The 20000-nt window shown below is 40.8% G+C and overlaps 1 protein-coding gene and 1 non-coding gene across 2 annotated transcripts in view; one reads left to right on the top strand and one right to left on the bottom strand.

Moving 5' to 3' along the window:
- LOC138032210 (uncharacterized) overlaps positions 1-20000 on the bottom strand; it is a 66726-nt gene that overhangs the window by 27827 nt on the left and 18899 nt on the right. Inside the window, exons 5-7 of the mRNA XM_068879829.1 lie at positions 16415-16435; positions 10827-11081; positions 7492-7794 (exon numbers count right to left, since the gene is read on the bottom strand). Coding sequence (XP_068735930.1) covers positions 7492-7794; positions 10827-11081; positions 16415-16435 — 579 coding nt within the window. The remainder of the gene's footprint in view (positions 1-7491; positions 7795-10826; positions 11082-16414; positions 16436-20000) is intronic.
- Positions 6343-6415, top strand: Trnat-agu (transfer RNA threonine (anticodon AGU)). The gene has a single exon. It is a non-coding gene; the product is annotated as a tRNA-Thr (tRNA).

Here is a 20000-nt window from a genome sequence, read left to right as displayed (position 1 = left end):
ATTATTATTATTATTGCATAGACAAACTTATCCGAGATGAAAAGGAGAATTCTGATGGGTTCCCTGAGCGTTTCGAATATTGCAATACGGACCGCTATGACTGTCTAAGTTGAAGTTTGATTGTAATTCTATGAGTCACCTACTGCCACAAGGAATCACATGAGATTGCATCACGCATGCGCACGTCAGTCTTCAAAGCTCAAAATGTGAATGTCACTAAGCCAGGAGATGCACCACGTTCTCTCTACTACTAGGGGTAGTTGTAAGCGTGTAGCAAAGTGATAATAAATAAACACGTCAGTGTGCTAGGGAGGTTTACTCTAACCAAGGGTGGGCATGTACATGTGATCCCTTGTGGCAGTAGGTGACTCACAGAATTACAATCAAACTTCAACTTACAGGTAAGTCTCGTTTAATTTTTCATCACCACTATCACTATATTTCGTCACCACTACCACAGTAGCCTGCGAACACAGACGTATTTCCGGCTGTCACTGGTTCCGCCGAGAGTGACAGCCGGAAATACGTCTGTGTTCGCAGGCTACTACCACAGGGATCCCATGAGACTTCAAAGCCCAGACATTCACATGAGAATCATGAATAAATATAAACACGATATATGTTTAATCAAGGATGATGTACTACAGTGTACATGCTGTATGCAGTATATCCGTGGTTGAACACGAACAAACTAAGTTTCAAAACAATATGAAATAAATATTGAACTGGCTTAGAGGCTAGATAATTCACAATAAATTAAGGCAACACTTGCATTCATTCACTCAAATGTTAAGTGCACATATTTATAATTACAGTCAACTACATGGATCTAACAAATTTCAGTTCTATTACTCAATGGTGAGTGTACGGATGCGTCAAAGCTACAGAGACTCCCTTTGTAAGGACGTCTTGTAGGAACCGTCAAGTGTCCTTTCATAAGACCAGCCTGCAGTGTCCAGAATTTTCTTAATGTAAACAAATGCAGGTTTTGTTTTCGATAATTCTTCTGCCCTGGTACTGTGAGGCTTGAAGGGTGTTGATATCAACACCAACACTTGTCATAACCGAACAGATCCACCTTGGTATGGTATCTCGAGGAGCACAGCCATAACTTTACATGGCTTAAGAGAGGCTTTGTTGAAGTACCTCGCACCTGAAGATATTCTTTCAGGTGAGTAAAAACACTAAGGGATTGATCGTTAGGGTTGGTTCGTAAGAGCACAGATGACACTTTATATGTTGTCTGCTTTGTTTAATATGCTCCGGAAAGGCAAACTTAAACGAAGTTTCTCCCCCTTTCATCTACTGTTTGTCTAGCAATTGTAGACGCTATCCTCTTTGTGCTGAAACTACAACTACTATTAACGAGGGTATTAGCCAACACCAACTCGAGAACCACGGATGGCTGCTCTCCACTGGTCCCTGTTGTTCATAAGGGTGCGAATCTCGTCATTGTTACTGAGTCCAGTATCTCTTCTGAGGGTGTCTATGTAAGTGGTTGCTGGTCTTCCCCTGCTGCGAGTACCGTGCTTTGGTTCCCAGTGGATGGGATTTGATGCAACCAGCTCAGGGTGGCGGACACAGTGACCAGTGAGGGCCATTCTTCTGGTTCTGATTTTGTCGGTAACCCGGGCAAGTGTGCCGTAAAGGTCGACGTTTTTCGTGTGGTCTTTCCTCCGATTAACATAGCTGTTTTCAGAGTCAGGGATTTCAGGCTTAATTGAGTTGGCTCAGAAGTGATGAATAACAATACAGTACCAGATTTACATCCAATGTGGTATGGTACCGTCGCACAGGTGGATTTTTTTCTTGAAAATACCATTCATGGAGTGGGAGACAATAGGATTGCTACCCATGTTCACCTTGTCAAGAGGGATAATGATAGCCCATAAAGCAATTCTGGCTGTGTTTATGGTGATGCATGATAACCCTTGTTCATGCAAACTGACCAGAAAATCCAATACTATATTTATAGCTGGATTGTATGAATCAATTTTCCATTTAGAGCAAAAGTCATGCCTTTGCTTGATATACAGGGCATACTGTTTTTGGGTCCCATTTGACCATGATTGTAGGTGGACAAATGTCGGTAGCTTTGCTTGAAAACTCCCTGATACTTGCAAGTCAGTAGTTGTAGTTTTCTGCTTAGAGGGTGAGTTGCATTGCTGTGCGGTAGGTACAAGAGACTGTCCTAAAGGGAAACTGCTAGAGGATGGTCTGTCAGAAGATCCAGAAAGAGTGTAAACCAAGGTTTTGTTGTTCATAGTGGAACAATAAGAAATCCTGTTGATTGATATTGTTCGATCTTCTGGAGACACTTGGCAATGGAACTAACAAAGGTGGAAAGGCATAAAAATAATGAAGTTGCCAATTCATGAAAAGGGGCATTGATAAACTGTGCCCCAGAGTCAGGTCTTCATGACACATATTTTGCAATCTTACAATTAAGTCTAGAGGCAAACAGGTCAATTTCAAACATCCCCCATCTTGTCTGTGCGGCATAAGAAAATCTCTTGAGATAATGACCATTCTCTTGACCCTTTTAGTGCTCTAGATTCCTTGTCTGCTGGAATGTTTTCAGACCTTGGAATGTGAGGGGCAGTGAGTCAAATGTTGTGGCGTATGCACCAGTCCCATTTCATGGTTGGTATGCCAATGCATTGTAAGGATTAAATGCCGCCTATTGCATTTATGTATGATACTGTAGAGGTGTCGTCTGATTGAACAAGTATGTGTCTCCCACTACAGTCAGCACAAAGGGATTGTAATCCCAAAAGAACAGCTTGCAGTTCAATATAACTTATGTGATTTCTTTGTTCCTCACAATTCCAAAACCCTCCGGTAGAGGTTTCTTCACATACCGCTCCCCAACCTAGGTTTGGTGGATCGGTTGTTAAAATGAGGGCAGGGTTCCCATGGCAAATGGGTTTTGATGCAGTCAGTGTATGATTTGCCCACCAAGTCAATTCCTCTCTAGACTGGGTAGATAGGGTCATTAAAGAATCAAAGTTCCCTTTTTGGCACGGAGTCCCTTGATTTTGTCAAGTTCCAGTTGCCTTCAGCAAATTCGACGGCTGGAAAACTTGAGACAAGAAGCAGTAATCTCTCACAAGCAGATCTAACTTTCCTAGTTTAGTCTCAGTGAGGGTCACTTTCATAGTAATACTGTTAAGGACAAATCCCAGAAGCACAGACCTCTCACGGTGAACCGTGAAGCCAAGGTTTTGAAACAAACAAACAAACAAACAAACAGTATCCACTACTTTTCTGTGGCAAGAATCAAATTCTGGCCAGTGAGTGAAGAGTCATCAATGTGTCTCATACAAATATGCCCGATGGATCGCAAATGGGTATGAACATGTTTGAGAATTCTAGTGAAAATGCGGGGTGCATATGATAATCTATTTGGTAAGCATGTGAACTGATAATATTCCCCTCTCCACTCAAACCTCGGGAATTCCCTGTCTTCCTTTGCTATGGGGACGGAGTAAAACGAATCTTTTAAGATCTGCAGATTCCATAAAGTATCCAGGTCGGATTAGCTTGGGGCTGTATGGAAAGAGTCCATTTTAAAATGATGCTAGATAAGTCAAAAAATTAGTTGAGCGGTTTAAGATTCAGTATCATTCTAGAAGTGCCGTCCTTTTTGGGGCACATAAATATATTTGAAGGAAGCCCATCAGGCACGAGGTGCATTATCTCAATTACTTCCTTGCCCAAATCCTTGCCCAAAAGTTTAGTAATTTCTGCATCAATAATCAAGGTCTCAGCATGTGAGACTCTCACATAAACTAACCAAAATTTGCGCTATGCAAAAAAACCGCATAAAAAAAGACCTATTAGAAGAGAAAGAACATTTTTCGCAAAAGGGTCGAAAATGGCCATTTTTCGCAAAGTAGCAAAGGGGGGACCAAAGGAAAATTTTCAAAAATGGCCGATTTTTTGGTCGAACTTCGGAAGGCTAAAAAGGTAGGAAATACAAGTCGCCTGATAGCCTAGTTAGTATGGATTGAAAGCTAAACTATCCTAGATTTGCGCTATGCAAAAAACCGCATAAAAAAAAAGACCTATTAGAAGAGAAATAACATTTTTCGCAAAAGTGTCGAAAATGGCCATTTTTCGCAAAGTAGCAAAGGGGGAACCAAACGTAAATTTTCAAAAATGGCACATTTTTGGTCGAAGTTCGGAAGGCTAAAAAAATAGGAAATACAAGTCGCCTGATAGCCTAATTAGTATGGATTGAAAGCTAAACTATCCTAGATTTGCGCTATGCAAAAAACCGCATGAAAAAAGACCTATTAGAAGAGAAATAACATTTTTCGCAAAAGTGTCGAAAATGGCCATTTTTCGAAAAGTAGCAAAGCGGTGACGACGGGAAAGGTTTCAAAAATGGCGGATTTTTTGGTCAAACTTGGATTGAAAGCTAAACTATCCTAGAATTGTGCTATGCAAACTTGAAGTAAATAGTCATTTGTTAGGGGTGCAGATGGCGTAGTGGTGAGAGCACTTGCCTCCTACCAATGTGGCCTGGGATCGATTCCCCAATTCGGCGTCATATGTGTGTTGAGTTTGTTGGTTCTCTGCTCTGCGCCGAAAGTTTTTCTCCGGTTACTCCTGTTTCTCCTCTCCTGTCCCAATTAGTGCTCCAACGCTAAAACGACTAGACACTTAAATAAAGTTCCTTTCCTCTTCTTTTTTATTAGGCTGACGTGACTGTTTTGGGGACTCGGCCTCAAACTCAATATGATGATGTTTTATGTCATCCAAGATAATTGAGTCATTAAATGTCACTGACTCCCAAAAGGACACACGGTGTTTCACATGTCCTGCCCTAAAATAGGTGACCCCTTTTGTGTAGGTCACCTAAATTTATGCTTTTAGCAACATCAGTTTTTTTTTACCTGGTTTCCTATTGCGACTTGTGGAAGTTCTTGTGATTGCTCACCCTAAGGTCTGGGTTGACGCTTGGTCGTGTCATAACAAAGATCGGTGCTTAAATACATTGATGCGATTGTTTAGTGGCCGATCATAAGGTTTGGACCGCTGTGATCTGAAATTCGAGTTTTTGCTCGAGTAAACTGGTCCGTGGGTATAGCTTTCTGAATTTGTTGTCCGGCTCGTTTTACTGACGTCGGACATTTCCTTAAGGTTTTTCGGTAAATCATCGCCAAACAACTTGGTCGATGGTTTTATTTCCTCTTTACACAGTCTAGTGTAAGGGAAATTAAAGATCTCGCTTGATGATCTCTCGTTGTTTCATGTTCAGCCTCCATTGAGCATGGCCAAGGAGAGCAATTCTATCCATCACGTGCGTTAGAAATTCCCGCTCGTTCATGGTCTTCGCGCTTTGCATTTCTTTGACAAGCGGGTCAACTAAGATTACAAGTGAAGATATTCCACGAATTAATGGCTCCTGCACACGATGGAAAGCCAAATCCACTGACATGTTCTTTCGAGACAATAAATCCCAAATTTCTTCTTTCACCAAAGTTGTGGTGATATATAACAATTTGTTGGAGGCGAATACGTCTCGCCTCTCTCTCTTTTACGGAATCTTGGGACAATTCTCCGATCAGAATATTGTCAACGAAATCGGCAATTTTGCCCGCGATGTTGGGTGATTTTTTATTGTTTGGCAACAACGCCTGGGTCAGGTCACTGTTCGTTTCCGTGACAGACGGTGACGTTTCGGACTTTGGCCGTTGCTCGAGTCGAGCAAGTGATTGGCCTCTGTTGAGTCCAACGAAGTTGGGGGTCCCTGATGTTCTAAATCCACTTTTTCTTATATGAGGGTGTTTACTGTAACGTCTTCATCGTTTCTGCATACCAGTCAGGTGGCAGAAGAATATCTCCTTCAGATTATTCAAAGCTTCAGTTTGGGCTTTCGAAGCTGTGACAGCTTGCGTGAGAGAGCTTCGTAAGCTACGGAGAATGCCCGCCATTTCGGTCTACCTGTTTATCTCCTCAGTCGTGCAATCCTTATTTCCCACGGTTGTTTCGTCCATGACCTTCACAGGGGCGAACTGTGAGCAGTCTTGTCGAAGACAGAAAGTTTTCCACAACTGACAGCGCAAAGCGATAAACACTAACGAACGCATATATATAGAAGGAAAGTTACAGGAAACTCAACACTGGACAACTGGACAACATTTGCGATCCTCCTGGGGGTGATACGTTGTTGGCTCAAGGGATCTACTTAACTGTCTCTTTACATTAATTACCCTTGTCCGCCTGTGAATCACTTGTTGATCCAGCGTTATCACATAGAAAAACTGGCCCTTAGGGAGTCCCACGGAAATGCCACACATTAAATGATTAATCAGCCATGTTGCCAGCATGGTTGTCCTGATAGTGTAGTGGTCATCACACCCGACTAGTGATCAGGGGGACGTGGGTTCAAATCCCGCTCAGGGCAATTACAGTTTTCCCCAGAAGTTGTCCAGTGTTGAGTTTCCTGTAACTTTCTCTCAATTTCTCCTCAACTTGGACTGTGAATCCATTTGCGATCCTCCTGGGGGTGATACGTTGTTGGCTCAAGGGATCTACTTAACTGTCTCTCTCTCTCTCTCTCTCTCTCTCTCTCTCTCTCTCTCTCTCTCTCTCTCTCTCTCTCTCTCTCTCTCTCTCTCTATATATATATATATATATATATTCATTAAATTCTCAACCTTGGTTAATGCATTTCTCGTACTCTAATTGGCTTACTCAATCTCGGTTATCAGCTCATATACCTTTTTTTTGGTTTGACCTTATATGGCAAATGATTGCGCTAAGCGTTGTTAAGCTAAAAATATTTTCGCCGGAAAACGATATTTCTCTCTGAATAAAGCAAAAAAGAAAAGTTTTTGTGGAAAGTCTGGATCAACTCCGTCCGACGTTAAGAAGTACGCGAAATGGTTAGAAATGTTTTAGTGATGAGCGTGCGTCTGCCTGACCACCATGTATTACACAACATCGAATCCTCATCAAGTTTTTTTATTTTCTTTCAGATTTTCTCGCTTTTTTCACTCGTATTTCGTTCTTCCGAACTTTTGGAGTTTAAGGAATTTATTAAAACAATCACATCTAGGAATGCAATTTTGTTTGCACGTAGGTTTTCTTTACGATTGTGCTCCTTTGGGACTTAGCTCATGCTTAAATTTAAAGTTAGATTTCCGGATTAGAAATTTGGTGGTAAAATTATCTATTCAGACGTAATCACGCATAAGGACTATTGCTTTTAAACAGCCGCCGATAATTGACATGATATCGGTAGTTGGTTTTGGAAAACCCCTTGCAACGAGGTCGTTAGATCAGTTCCTGGATGGGGACTTTTCAAAGTTTGTCCCGAAATTTTCTTGTCCAAACCTTAGGATGGCCCGAGCGGGATTTGTTTTGCGTTACGAGTGGCTAGTTATTGTGATTAGCCAAGGCAATTAATTATTTATTTTGCAACAAGATTATTCAAAGAAGACACATCAAGCGAAAATTCTCATTGGAATATAGACTCACCGGATTGGAATGTTTTTATAATAATAGCCGTGCTTGCTGCCCCATGACCGATAGCGTTAAATCCATTCACTTCTATTTGGTATTCTGTCTGTGGAGTCAGATTCGTCAAAGATATTTCTGTAACATTGCTTGAGACATTCACTTGAGTGTACAATGCTGATCCAAGTCGCCGGTATCTAACGCGATAACCAAGCAGAAGTTCCTTGCCAGAAGGCAGAGAGGTAGGAATTGCTTCCCATGACAAGTGAATAGTCGTGGCATTGAGAGGGAAGCCGTCTGGTGATGTTGCAATCTTCCTGGGCACTAATGAATAAAAATTACAGTAACAGTATTTCTTTAGTCACTTCAGGGTAATAAGCATACGCTTTGGAGAAATGGGTGATGTCTACGCATGCATCTCACGGTAGGTCACCCAAATTTAAAAAAGGTATATTGATTTGACTAAAAATTTGATTTTTAGGAAGATGGAACGTTCGCTCCTGTTGGTAGACACGCAGTAGCTAAAATAAACAATTTCAAGTTACATAAAAATGTGTAAGATTTTGCTCTAGTGTAAAAGAGACTTGTTGTTTATTTAAACTTTGGTCAAAGCCTAGGCTCAAAATCCAAAGAAAGCCATTTGCTCCTGTCATCACATATTTACAGTTTGTCATGGAATAAGAGATCAATATCCGTAACTAGTTGACTGTGTGAGTGAATACATATACTTTTCTTAAGTCCTTTTCAGGCGAAATGTTCATGTTTTGATTAGTTTTCAGAGTGCTTTTAACCACTAAGGAGTGGAATTTGGTTAATTTGGTGCATTCCGTCTCAATCTTGACCATTTGTGTCCATCCATGCTTCTCTTTCCTTTTGCTGTGTTTCTTTTATGTTGTTCAACAGTTTTAAGTGGTTTTTGCAATGTTTCATTCTACTTTTTAGGCATTTTGGGTGTCATGAAATTACATCAATCTGCACTTACCAGAAGTTAATAGAAAAACAAGAAACGAAAAAGACAATAAATGTTGCAGAATACTGGATATGGCCTGTGATTAACGCCACAACCCACTTTAATGAGGGACGAATTAAAAAGGAGCATAGCTACAACAAGGGTAAATAAACTAAAGCTACGTGTAAGCGTACCAGGGTGGCCAGAAAAAAACCTGCCCCAAAAAACCCCATAGGAAAAAAGGGTTACAGGAAATCTGGGACGGGCCAGGCACAACTCACCTCCCCCGACAGGACTGTAAATAAATTACTCAAAAATTACAAAGCCAGCAAAAGCGAAAATCTAATTCTGAATAAACAATCGCCAGTGAATACTAGAAAATATAAAATAAGACAATGAAAAACGAACAACAGAAACAACTAAATTGATTAGCGGATTCGCACCTCCAACCAGCATGCATATCTAACAAAACACCAGCTATTTTCCTACAAGCCGGATTGGACGCAGCACCAGACTTCATACTATGCGTGACGTACTTAGAAACTTACTGCTGCTAAAGCTTGTAAACTTTCTTCTCGGGAATCCGAAACGTCATAGAAAAGGTGTCGATCACAAAACCTAGCCACCCTTATTAATAAGGAGACCGAAAGAGTCAAGATCCTTTTCCCTGAGTAAAAACTGCTGCGAGGTCTGATGTCCTATCGGGCTGACTGCCGTCGTCGAGATAAACGAAAGAGTTATGCCCCATAGATCGCCAGCGATTAACTAATGGGCGCAACAATTAGCGAAACAAAAACACGCACTGCTGAGACCGAATGGTAAAACCGTGAAAGTGGAATACTTAAGTCCGTCGCTTGAGGGCCAAGCAAAACCTTGATACTTCTGGTGTTCCGGAAAAATATCAACATGGTGGTATCCAGATTTGAGGTCCCTGGTAAAGAACCAATGCCCTTCCTGAAGAATCTGCCAGAGCGAGCGAAGGTCCTCGTACTTAAATTTAAACGAACAAGACGGCAATTAACGTACCTAAGATCGATCACCTAGCGAAGCTTCTTGCCTTCCGCAACCGTCAAAGGGTTAACTCAAAAAGGAGACTACTATCCTCCACGATACAGCCATTGTCCAAAAGCTCAGAAATTGCATGAAGAACAAAGTCAGGGTGCCTAAGAGCCGACGAACATTGCTTAATTAAAAAAACACAGGGCTGGATATTAACTGGCAAAACGAAGTCGATAGCCATAGGAAAAGGGATCGAGAGTAAACTGAGGAGCGTCTAAGGTGAATGCCCAAAAACTAACGGAGGAATTTAAATGGCCTTTAACTCCTGAAAAAACATTGCCGGAACAAAATCCTCCGAAAAACCGATGGACAGCAAAATCACTCAGTGAGGGGTGAAAGTCCTCTCCTTCATCTAGTCGGGCACGGCGCGGGTTGGTCTCTGAAGAATCGGACGACTTTAAACAAAAAAAAACTAAAGGGGCGCCGAACTCCCCGCACTATAGGAAATCAAAACAAAAGAATATTATAATCAAACTGATAGCTGGCAAGGGCCAAACAATAAAATAAAGCAAAAACGAAACTGTGGGTAGTAGGCGTACAGACCCAAAGGATAAATACGAATGAACAAGACACGTATATAACCATATGCAAAATACTTAAATACCGCTTAAATACCGGGACACAAACAGACACCATAATACACCTAATTAACCGTATAGGAGCGTGCAGAAAACAAATATCTGCTAAACTGCGTACCGCAGATTTTTTTGCATTTTGCGTGTCATAGCCCCTTTAAGGTGACTCAAACCAGTTTCAACGCTTCCAGGGAAGGATCGGTACAACAACGCTGTATCATGTATGAACAATATGAAACACCAATTATTGCTGAACAAGATGCAGTTATTATTGTGACGTAATATGTCACCATGGCAATAGCAAGCCCAGTAATAACACCTCTTTTTTTGTCTTTAGTTGCTCATATCTCAAAAACGAACTCGGTGTCCCCCATTTTTGGTTTGTGAGAAGTAATCAGAATGGTAAGATAAAACTTCCCGCAAAGTTTAAAAACTTCTGATTCTGCAGTACAGAACTTTCTTTTTTTTTGGCCTTCTGGAAAATAGTCGGCCAGACCTTTTTCAAATTTATGGCAAATCGCTTGGATAAATATCATTTTACTCACAATCATCTTGTTTGTGATGTAACAATAATGTTATCAGTAAGGGAATGCCACATTACCATTTTAGAGTTTTAAACCTGTTATTATCTAAATAATTCTCCCCAAAAACCTTAAAATAACGTGACTTTGAGACATGTTGTGTTGGTGCAGCTGGTGCTCAACCAACTGATACACATTTGTGACGCGTTAAAGCTTTTGTACATCGATTGGTTACTACAAGTTCCATTCTACCTCTTGGTGGACATTGAGAGATGTTGCAGTATTCCCAACGGATATTTGGGTCAGTAGTGTAGCACCATGGTCCATCCGGGGCACTTCCATCTGGGTTACGACACATGTTATTGGAATCATTCTGACTCTTATCAACATCTTCAGGAATCCTCCAATGACGGTGAGGGCATTGTGCGATCCACCGCTGACAAGCACGACCAGACCGAGTGACGTTAACATTGCCACGATAACCAACGCCGATGCCATGGTAACAATCTAAAGATCAAAAGCGACATTTGGATATTTTTTTCAATGGTGACTCGGGGATACTCGAAAAGAATGCGAGTGCACCTTGCAGGAGTCCAACCTATACGGTCTTCCGATGGCTAGTTCGGATGCTCCACGATTGATCTTTTGGAAACTGTTGGGAGCTAGGCCGTTAAACTACGTTAAGGCGGGGGTACACAATTGAAAGTCGTTTTCAAATCGTTTAAAATCGCTTCAATGGAAATATCTCGTTCGCATTTCAAGCAATACTAAAACCCTATGCTCAAAACACAAATCAATCTTTTGGGGTGTTTTGTACATTTTTTGGTGATTTTTAGGTATATCTGGGAGAAGATAGTTTTTCTCAAAAGAGGAGTAAAATGTGGAAAAATAAGATTTGATGTAGTTTAAAAATTAGAATTTGAAGTTAAAAATTGATATATGGACACCCAAACGGTCCCTACCAACCTTGGTGTGATTTTGTGTTGGGGGAAACTGTCTGTTGGTGTTCCAAAAATAATATATATATTTTTTATCCCTTCTTTAAACCTCTTAAAATGCCATTCAAATTCACGTGTATACCCACGTTAAGGTGAAAACTGTCCCGCTATATTGTAAAGATGGTGCATTTTTGCTATGTTGTGCGGCAGATGACAAACGTTAATCCTGGTCAATGAAATAAAGAGATGCCGAGGACCTTGACCTTGAATCGGTGATGATTAATTCTTGGAAAATATGGCGGTCATACGAAAAAAAAATCCGGGTTTTCCGGAACAGGATTCGAGCCCTGTGCCTTCTATTACAAGTTTCTCCGACCACCTAGCTATAGAAAACAAGTAGAAGCCAGGGGGGTAGCTAAGCCATTAAACTATGGGATCGATACGTCTTGCATACCGCTAGAAACGAAATTGTCGAATGGTGTCCTCAGTCTTCTATTAATATCAAACAATAAACACCGTTCTGTGCTTCAATGACATTATCTTTTTAACTTAGTATCTTTCATGTGATCAATGCCATTCTAAAGTTAGGGTCGCCTAGCAACTGCCCTGATCTCAACATAGAAGGTTTCCCAGTTTATGCACTGGTCCTTATTTTCAATACAGTTGAATTAGTGACCTTTTAAAACGAAATTGCAGCGTTGACACTGATTTAAAAGTTTTTAAAGAATAAACGTTTCCATCAGTTCGGTGACCTTCATCAGTTACGTATGCAAATATTACTAACGATGGTAAAATAGGCAAGTAGGTGACAAATATGCATAACGCGTCTGCCAAAAAATGTTCTAAAGATTCTTGAGATTGAGGTACACACGTGGAAACTCAACGTGCTCGTTGATTGAGTTCCTTATTAGAATACCACGCTTCCAAAATTAACCGATGGTTCCATTGGAGACAGATGTGAGGAACTGTCATGTTTTAAAAATCAAAGCTGTCGCCAGTTTTTTGGGAATGTTGAGCCAGTTGAGGGTTTTTGTCAAAACACGCGGCGGCTATAGAATGTTCTTTGGTTCTGGGTTTTAAGGCGCGTGACGTCTGGCCGATGTACACTGCAGCGCATTCGTTGCATTTGATCTTGTAAACAGTGCCCCTTGTGTCCTCTTTCTTCTGTTGATCTTTCGCTCTTCTAAAAAAGGAGCCGACAGTGCGGACGGGTTTGTGCGCCACTTTGATGTTGTGTTGGTTTGGCACTCTTGTAATTTTCTTAGAGGCGCCTTTAGCGTAGGGAGGTACGACCAAATTACGCGTGACTGCCTGGTCCCCCTGTCTTTCGCGTGGTTTACGGGATTTGCAACTGTCAATGAACCGTGCTGGATAGCCATTGGCTTTAATTTACAACTGAGCATGTTTTCGACGAGGAGCAACTTAACGACAAACAGTACTACCGTTTACGTAGTACAGATTGCACGCCAGCGTCTTTCTACGGCTTACCAAAAATCCACAAGCCTGATGTCCCGCTCAGACCCATAACTAGCTCTGTTGGCTCTTTAACATATGAGCTTTCCAAACAGAGAATACGGGAACAAACTCTAGAACCTGACGAGATTTTAGTGTCTTTCGATGTCGAATGACTGTTTACCTGCATACGCCACCCACTTGGCTTTGAGAATAACAAGTGAACGACTTCATCAGGATTCTACACTGTGTGAAAGAACAAACTTGTCTTCTGACAACGTAATGCGACTGTTGGAGTTCGTGCTTAATAACGTGTACTTCACTTTCCAAGGCATCCACTACCAACACGTTTTTCGGGTGCCCTATGGTCTTTCCCGTAAGTGCCATTATAGCGAATTTAGTTACGGAGCACATCGAAGAGAGCCTGCATCCATAAGCAATTCCTGGAAGAGTCATATGCCCACCTGAATTCGATTGACCCAAACGTCACCTACTAAGGTTGAGCAAGAAGGCGCTATCTCTAATTTTCTGGACACAAAAACCACTAGACAGACCGATGGTTCGATCGTTGTTACTCTATACTGTAAGCCCACAAATACAGGCAAATACCTAGATTTCGACTCGCATCATCATGTTCTACACAAACGTGCCGTTGCACGGACTTTGCTAGATCGAGCCACCTCTATTTCGTCCACAGACAAAGAAAAGACCGTGAAACCGCAAGCCTTAAAGCCAATGGCTATCCAGCACGGTTCATTGACAGTTGCAAATCCCGTAAACCACGCGAAAGACAGGGGGACCAGGCAGTCACGCGTAATTTGGTCGTACCTCCCTACGCTAAAGGCGCCTCTAAGAAAATTACAAGAGTGCCAAACCAACACAACATCAAAGTGGCGCACAAACCCGTCCGCACTGTCGGCTCCTTTTTTAGAAGAGCGAAAGATCAACAGAAGAAAGAGGACACAAGGGGCACTGTTTACAAGATCAAATGCAACGAATGCGCTGCAGTGTACATCGGCCAGACGTCACGCACCTTAAACATTAGTATACTAGTATAATTCTACTAATAAGGGTGAGAACTCAATCAACGAGCACGTTGAGTTTCCACGTGTGTACCTCAATCTCAAGAACTTTTTGAACTTTTTTTTGGCACACGTGTTATGCATATTTGTCACCTACTTGCCCATTTTACCATCGTTGGTCACATTTATACTGGCAAAAACTAACGATAAAAGCGTCCGACGTTTCGGCGACATCTTGGCGCCATTGTCAAGGGAAACTAGATTAAATATGCGATCTCAAGAGAAACTAAGAGTCCAGAGTCATTAATTTGCATGAGTTAGACAAAGACCTTAGCGCGAATTGAGTCTGATTGTACATTTAAACACCGTCGTAATTGTTTAATGAGTAACATCTCATTAACTAGACAATCGAACTTGTTCTGGCATTTTTTCAACACATTAAAACAATTTTGAAGGCATCCGGAATCCTGCCTCGGTGTCTATTATCATAGTGTTTGCGCACTGACGAAGTCTTGCTTCTATGTCCATCAACACGTACGAACAGATGGCCACGGGTTTATCCGACATAACCAGCATCGCACTGGTCACACTTGAAGTTGTACACAACGCATTGTTGGTCAATGAGCTGAGGCTTTAATTCGCTTGTCGGGAACTCCTGGGCAATCTTGCGGCTCGTAAACTATGGTTGGACAATAGTCTGGAGCTTCACACTAAGATCTTTTAACTGTGTCTTCACGATATTAACAGACTCCTGGTCTTTAAAGGGTATGACGACCCGATTAGTGTTGTCTGTCGTACATTTTGATTGCAATGGAGACTGGTCGGTGACCCTTAAGTTTAGGGAGGTTTTAACAATGGAGTCCACAAGGTGCTTGGGATACTTCAGTTTAGAGAACACAGACTTCAGTCGTTTGCACTCCTCAGTGAAGTAAGACCATGATGAAGAGCATGGTTGTCAATAGGCCGTGCTTGTACCTATTATCGACATGACTGTGGTAATGGAGGAACAGACCACTGTTTGTTGGCTTCACGAATACTTTAGTTTCAATACGGGGCGCTCGGTTTAGGAGTTGAATACCGAGGAAGGGGAGCATTCCACCATTTTCGATCTCAAGTTCATAGTGAACTTGGTGGCGGTGTGGGCGTGCTTGAGGGTGTTGAGGAAGTCCCGTGCTGTAGACAAATCAGGAATCACAGTGAGTGTGTCGTCAACATATCGACGATAATAAGATGGCAGCTTGCTCTCAACATCTAATTTCTCTTCCAATAGACGACATTAATACGTTGGCTAGCAAGGGCCCAAGGGGGGACCCCATCGCTACACCGTCGATTTGTTCGTACAGGGAGCCATTAAATTGGAAAAGCTGGCCCTTGGTAGCCACACCCAAAAGATCGATAAGGTCCTGCTTCGAAATATTCAAATCGTACTCAGAATTAAACCAGTTGTTACTAAAGGCTCTGTCCGCGAGAATCTTAATGGTTTCATCCAAGGGTACATTCGTGAACAGCGAGGACACATCATAGGACTCTCAAAAATCACCAGGTGTTATGTTGAGGTCTCGCGGTAATTCGCGCTAAGGTCTTTGTCTAACTCATGCAAATTAATAACTCTGGACTCTTAGTTCCTCTAGAGATCGCATATTTAATTTAGTTTCCCTTGACAATGGCGCCAAGATGTCGCCGAAATGTCGGACGCTTTTATCGTTAGTTTTTGCCAGTATAAGTTTGTCTAAATAATTGTTAATTGATCACATTTGCATACGTAACTGATGAAGGTCACTGAACTGATCGAAACATTTTATTTTTTATTCAGTGTCAGCGCTGCAATTTCGTTTTATATTATGCCTGATTACAACCACGGTATTTTTAGTGACCTTTTGTGCTGATTCATTGGCCACAAAAACAATGACCTCCCGTGTCTACTGGGTGACCACGAGAAGTATTTTGACCTGATAATAATGGAAGAGTGCATCAAATTATGACTTTTCACTAGGCGAACCCTCAGAGTCCAGGGATTGTCCTCTTTACAGTTTCGACGCCTTTTAGACTGGAAGAGGCACGCTTTAATTCAGAACACCGTTGCTCAAAAGGTGGATGACGCTATCGAACACATTAGTCGCTATCCAGTGGATAGATGTCACCTCATGGCATGTATATATATAAATTAAAGGGTCTGTACACTTGTGTGAGAGGTCCAGGGTAGAGTCACTGTGGAGTTGACAACAAAGGCACCTAGTTTTCTGAGAAACCATGAAAGCATCCCTCACGTTTTAGGCGAGAATATCAGATTTTCGTGTCGCGACAGCTTCGAATGAAAGTTAAAATGTCCGTCGTGCAAGCTTTACATTGATTTCCACACTGACTTAGACAACAAACTACAGTGGGCTTCCGACAGCAGAAACAAATGTTTGTAACTTTTCCTACATACCTGTGCTTCTGGTATCATCATCTGCAAATGAAAAATAATGATATTTAGTGTTTTATTTGAAATTTTTAAGAAAAAAAAAAAAAAAAAAAAACACAGCACGGAAGAAATTTCAGTGAATGAAAGACTGTCCTTTTGTGGACCTGCCGAGGAGATGTTCTGTGAAACTGAAAGAGGCAAGCGTAGTGATGAAGATGGTTGATGGTATTAGGCATTTGAAATACACGCTTTAAATCATGACCAAAGACTAAAAACGCTTTTCAACAGCTTTTAAAGGACCTTTATTATGGCGCATAAGCCAATAAGAGAAACGAGTCAAAGGAGTAGTAGTTACATTTTTCTGAGAATGAGTCTGTGATACATATGAATGAAGAGGATAGTTTCTAAAGACACATTTATGCTGAGTCAAGTAAAATACGAAAATTTGGTTTTGTCAGAGGACTTGATAAAGGCAATTAACCACCGTTACTGAGAAAGATTTATAATAGTCCGATGAAGGGCTAACGTTCGAAACATCAGCTTACAAATCTTTCTAAAGTTGGTTATTATTTAAGCAATAGAGGACGTTTTCCACGTTTCCTTAGCCGCATCTAAACACGAGGGGGAGTTGAGAGAATTCTCGGCAGTTATGCAAACCCGAAACGCTACGGAAACACCGAAAAAAGTCCTTTATTGCTTTTATAAAATATTTCTCAAAGATAATTCTACAAATGAAGGAAAACGCTAATTGTTTTACTTCTTTATTGAAATAGATTTTCTTGATACACGCTCATATTTCCTACCAGCTAATCAAAACGCGCGTCTGACAACACATAACTAATCAAAATTCGTGTTTCCCTACTCTCATCTAAACACAGCTATTGACCAATGAGAGTGCGCGTACTATTCTCATTAATTTATAACGGTTTTTATTACATCCATTTAGAAGTCGCTGGTGATCCTTGCAATCTGATTGGCTCTCAGCAGTGCGATTCATTCACGAGTAGCCCTAATTTTGGCAATAAATCGCACCTTTTAGCCAGCCAATGAGAAACGAGCACTAAAACAAAACAATCAATCAGATTTTAAGGCTTGTTTAAAGTCATTGTGTGGCAAATTTTCCAACTTTTGTTCCCAAACTTTGCTTCTTTTTTTTTTTTAAAGGATGAATTTCATTACTTACAGTTTTTGAATGATGATAGTGAGCTCCTTCAGGCTGAAGATCTACATTTAGGGGAGTTTCCAACTGGAAACCGGATCAATAAAATATTGGTACTAACTAAAATCCTGTAAATGTGCGATTAAATTGTGCGATTTCTAGTAAATGGATGTAATGAAGTGGTAATTTGGGTTGGAATCATACTTGTGATTTCAAATTGATTTTGAAAGCACACATACGATTTCAGACCATAAAACATTATATTTCTGTTTGGCTGAGACAGAGAGCATTCTTCATTAATTTGGTAATTGTCCCTGGTAAAATTGCTTAAAATTCATCGGTTTTTAAGTCGCTTAGCAACAGTGAAGAACTTGGTTTGTGTCTGTTTTTCAAACAATGGCCAGGCGGGCTCCGTTCACGTGTGGTTTACAAGTTTACATGTTTGGGCTGTAATGCCTGTTATGCCGGCGAAACGGTCTGGCATTTTTCCACAGGAGTGAAGGAGCATTTAACCAGTGATAGAGCTTCTCAAATTTTCAAACATCTGCACAATTCTGAACATTGTAACTTTAGGTAGCGTTATATATAGGAGAGAGAGAGTGGGAAAATAAAATAGAATAAATGAGGCGGGGAAAAACATAAGAATGAACAAAATTTAAATAAAGAGTTTTGCTGGAATGGAGTCATTTTGTATTTTCCCACTCTCTTCTATATATAACGTTACCCAACTTACAATAATTTGCATTTGATAATGCATGGTGACATGTCCTCGACGAAACGTCACGTTTTTATGTCGCTACTTTTTATTCTGAAATGTTTTTTAAAATCTTTCGTTATTAGAAATAAAAGGGGCTATTCATATTCAGAGAGAACAACTCTCTTTGAATAAACAATTACACCATATCAATCTTAACATATCTTTCAAATCAATCTTAAACTATCTTTCAAAAGCAGAACTATTGTCAAATACTTGTGAAATGTTCGTGGCTAGTCTGACGCGGCGTTTCGTCTCAGCCAAGAGACTAGCCACGAACATTTCACAAGTATTTGACAATAGTTTTGCTTTTGTATAAATTTATCTCGTGATTACACGGTTGGGAATCCTTCTGCGATAGAGGGCCAGACTGTCAACATCTAGAATTTGCGAACGGGACTTTGGGCGCGATGCTCAACGAGTTTGCCTTTGAATTCTAAAGGTCTCTGAAGGGTCTCTTGGCCGAGACGAAACGCCGTGTCAGACTAGCCGGGAACATTTCACAAGTATTATCTTTCAAAAACTCATTTTATTGTTGTAATGGCGCATAGAACCCCCAGTATATGAGCGATATATATCATATATATTATTACATTATTATTATTATTATTATTATTATATATTATTATTATTATTATTATTATTATTATTGTCCATAATGTTCGCTTAGTAAAATATATTCTATATACAAGGCTAAAAGTTAAAAAATTAAAATGTTCAAACCAAACGTTTTCGGCTGTTTGCCATCATCAGGGTTAAAATGGGTGACCGTCCGCGCGTACATTTATTTTTCATGTAATTCCCAAAGGGAAAAGTTTGGAGACACAAGAAATGACTTGTTTGTTCAAACTGGGGCGGAATTGTTGGATCATTAGCCCCTCGACGATCCTACGCTTGTGAAAAGTCTGTGCCGAGGAGAGAACACGCCAAGTAAAGCATGTGATGGGTTTTCCCGCAGGTGTTTTGCAGGTTCAGAAGGGTGAGCAGGATTTGAATGCTCCGCAATTCGTACTGCTAGGTTTCGTACAGTCTCGCCAATGTAATCAACGCCACAAGAACAATCACCTTTGTAAACAACTTTGGATCTGTGAGTGTTTTTGTCTTTGTTGTTAAAGAGGGTTTTGATTTGCCTTGTTTGCCACAGGATTATAAAAATAAAATTGAAATTAGTGAACTTGTTGAGTTTTTCAATAAACGTCTTACTGAGTTTTTCGTTTTTACTGAAAAAAGGTAGCTTAATGAAAACTTTCTTTCGTTCTTCGAAGAGAAAATTCGGAATGATGTTGTCATCTTGGGGCGAGTGGTTTAGAAAGTTGTTGATTGTATGCGAAATAAAACGTTTCGGATAACCTGCATTGATGAAAGAAGTTTCTAGAGTTTTTAAGTCCTTGTGAAAATCGGTAGAGATGCGTTTGGCTCTGTGGAGTGCGCTAGTGATGCAATTTCTTTTCCACTTGGTAGGGACCTCAGATTTCCAATGTTTTGGTAGTTTGCCCGGTTTCTTGAAGACGCCGCAATTGAACTTGTTGGTATAACTAAGGGCAGTATCGAGAATAGTTATACCAACAAGTTCAATTGCAGCGTCTTCAAGAAACCGGGGAAACTACCAACACATTGGAAATCTGAGGTCCCTACCAAGTGGAAAAGGAATTGCATCACTAGCGCACTCCACAGAGCCAAACGCATCTCTACCGATT

This window comes from Montipora capricornis, chromosome 14 (genome assembly GCF_036669925.1).
Source record: "Montipora capricornis isolate CH-2021 chromosome 14, ASM3666992v2, whole genome shotgun sequence".
In the NCBI taxonomy this organism is placed as follows: Eukaryota; Metazoa; Cnidaria; class Anthozoa; order Scleractinia; family Acroporidae; genus Montipora; species Montipora capricornis.
This window is presented reverse-complemented; position numbering and strand designations above follow the sequence as displayed.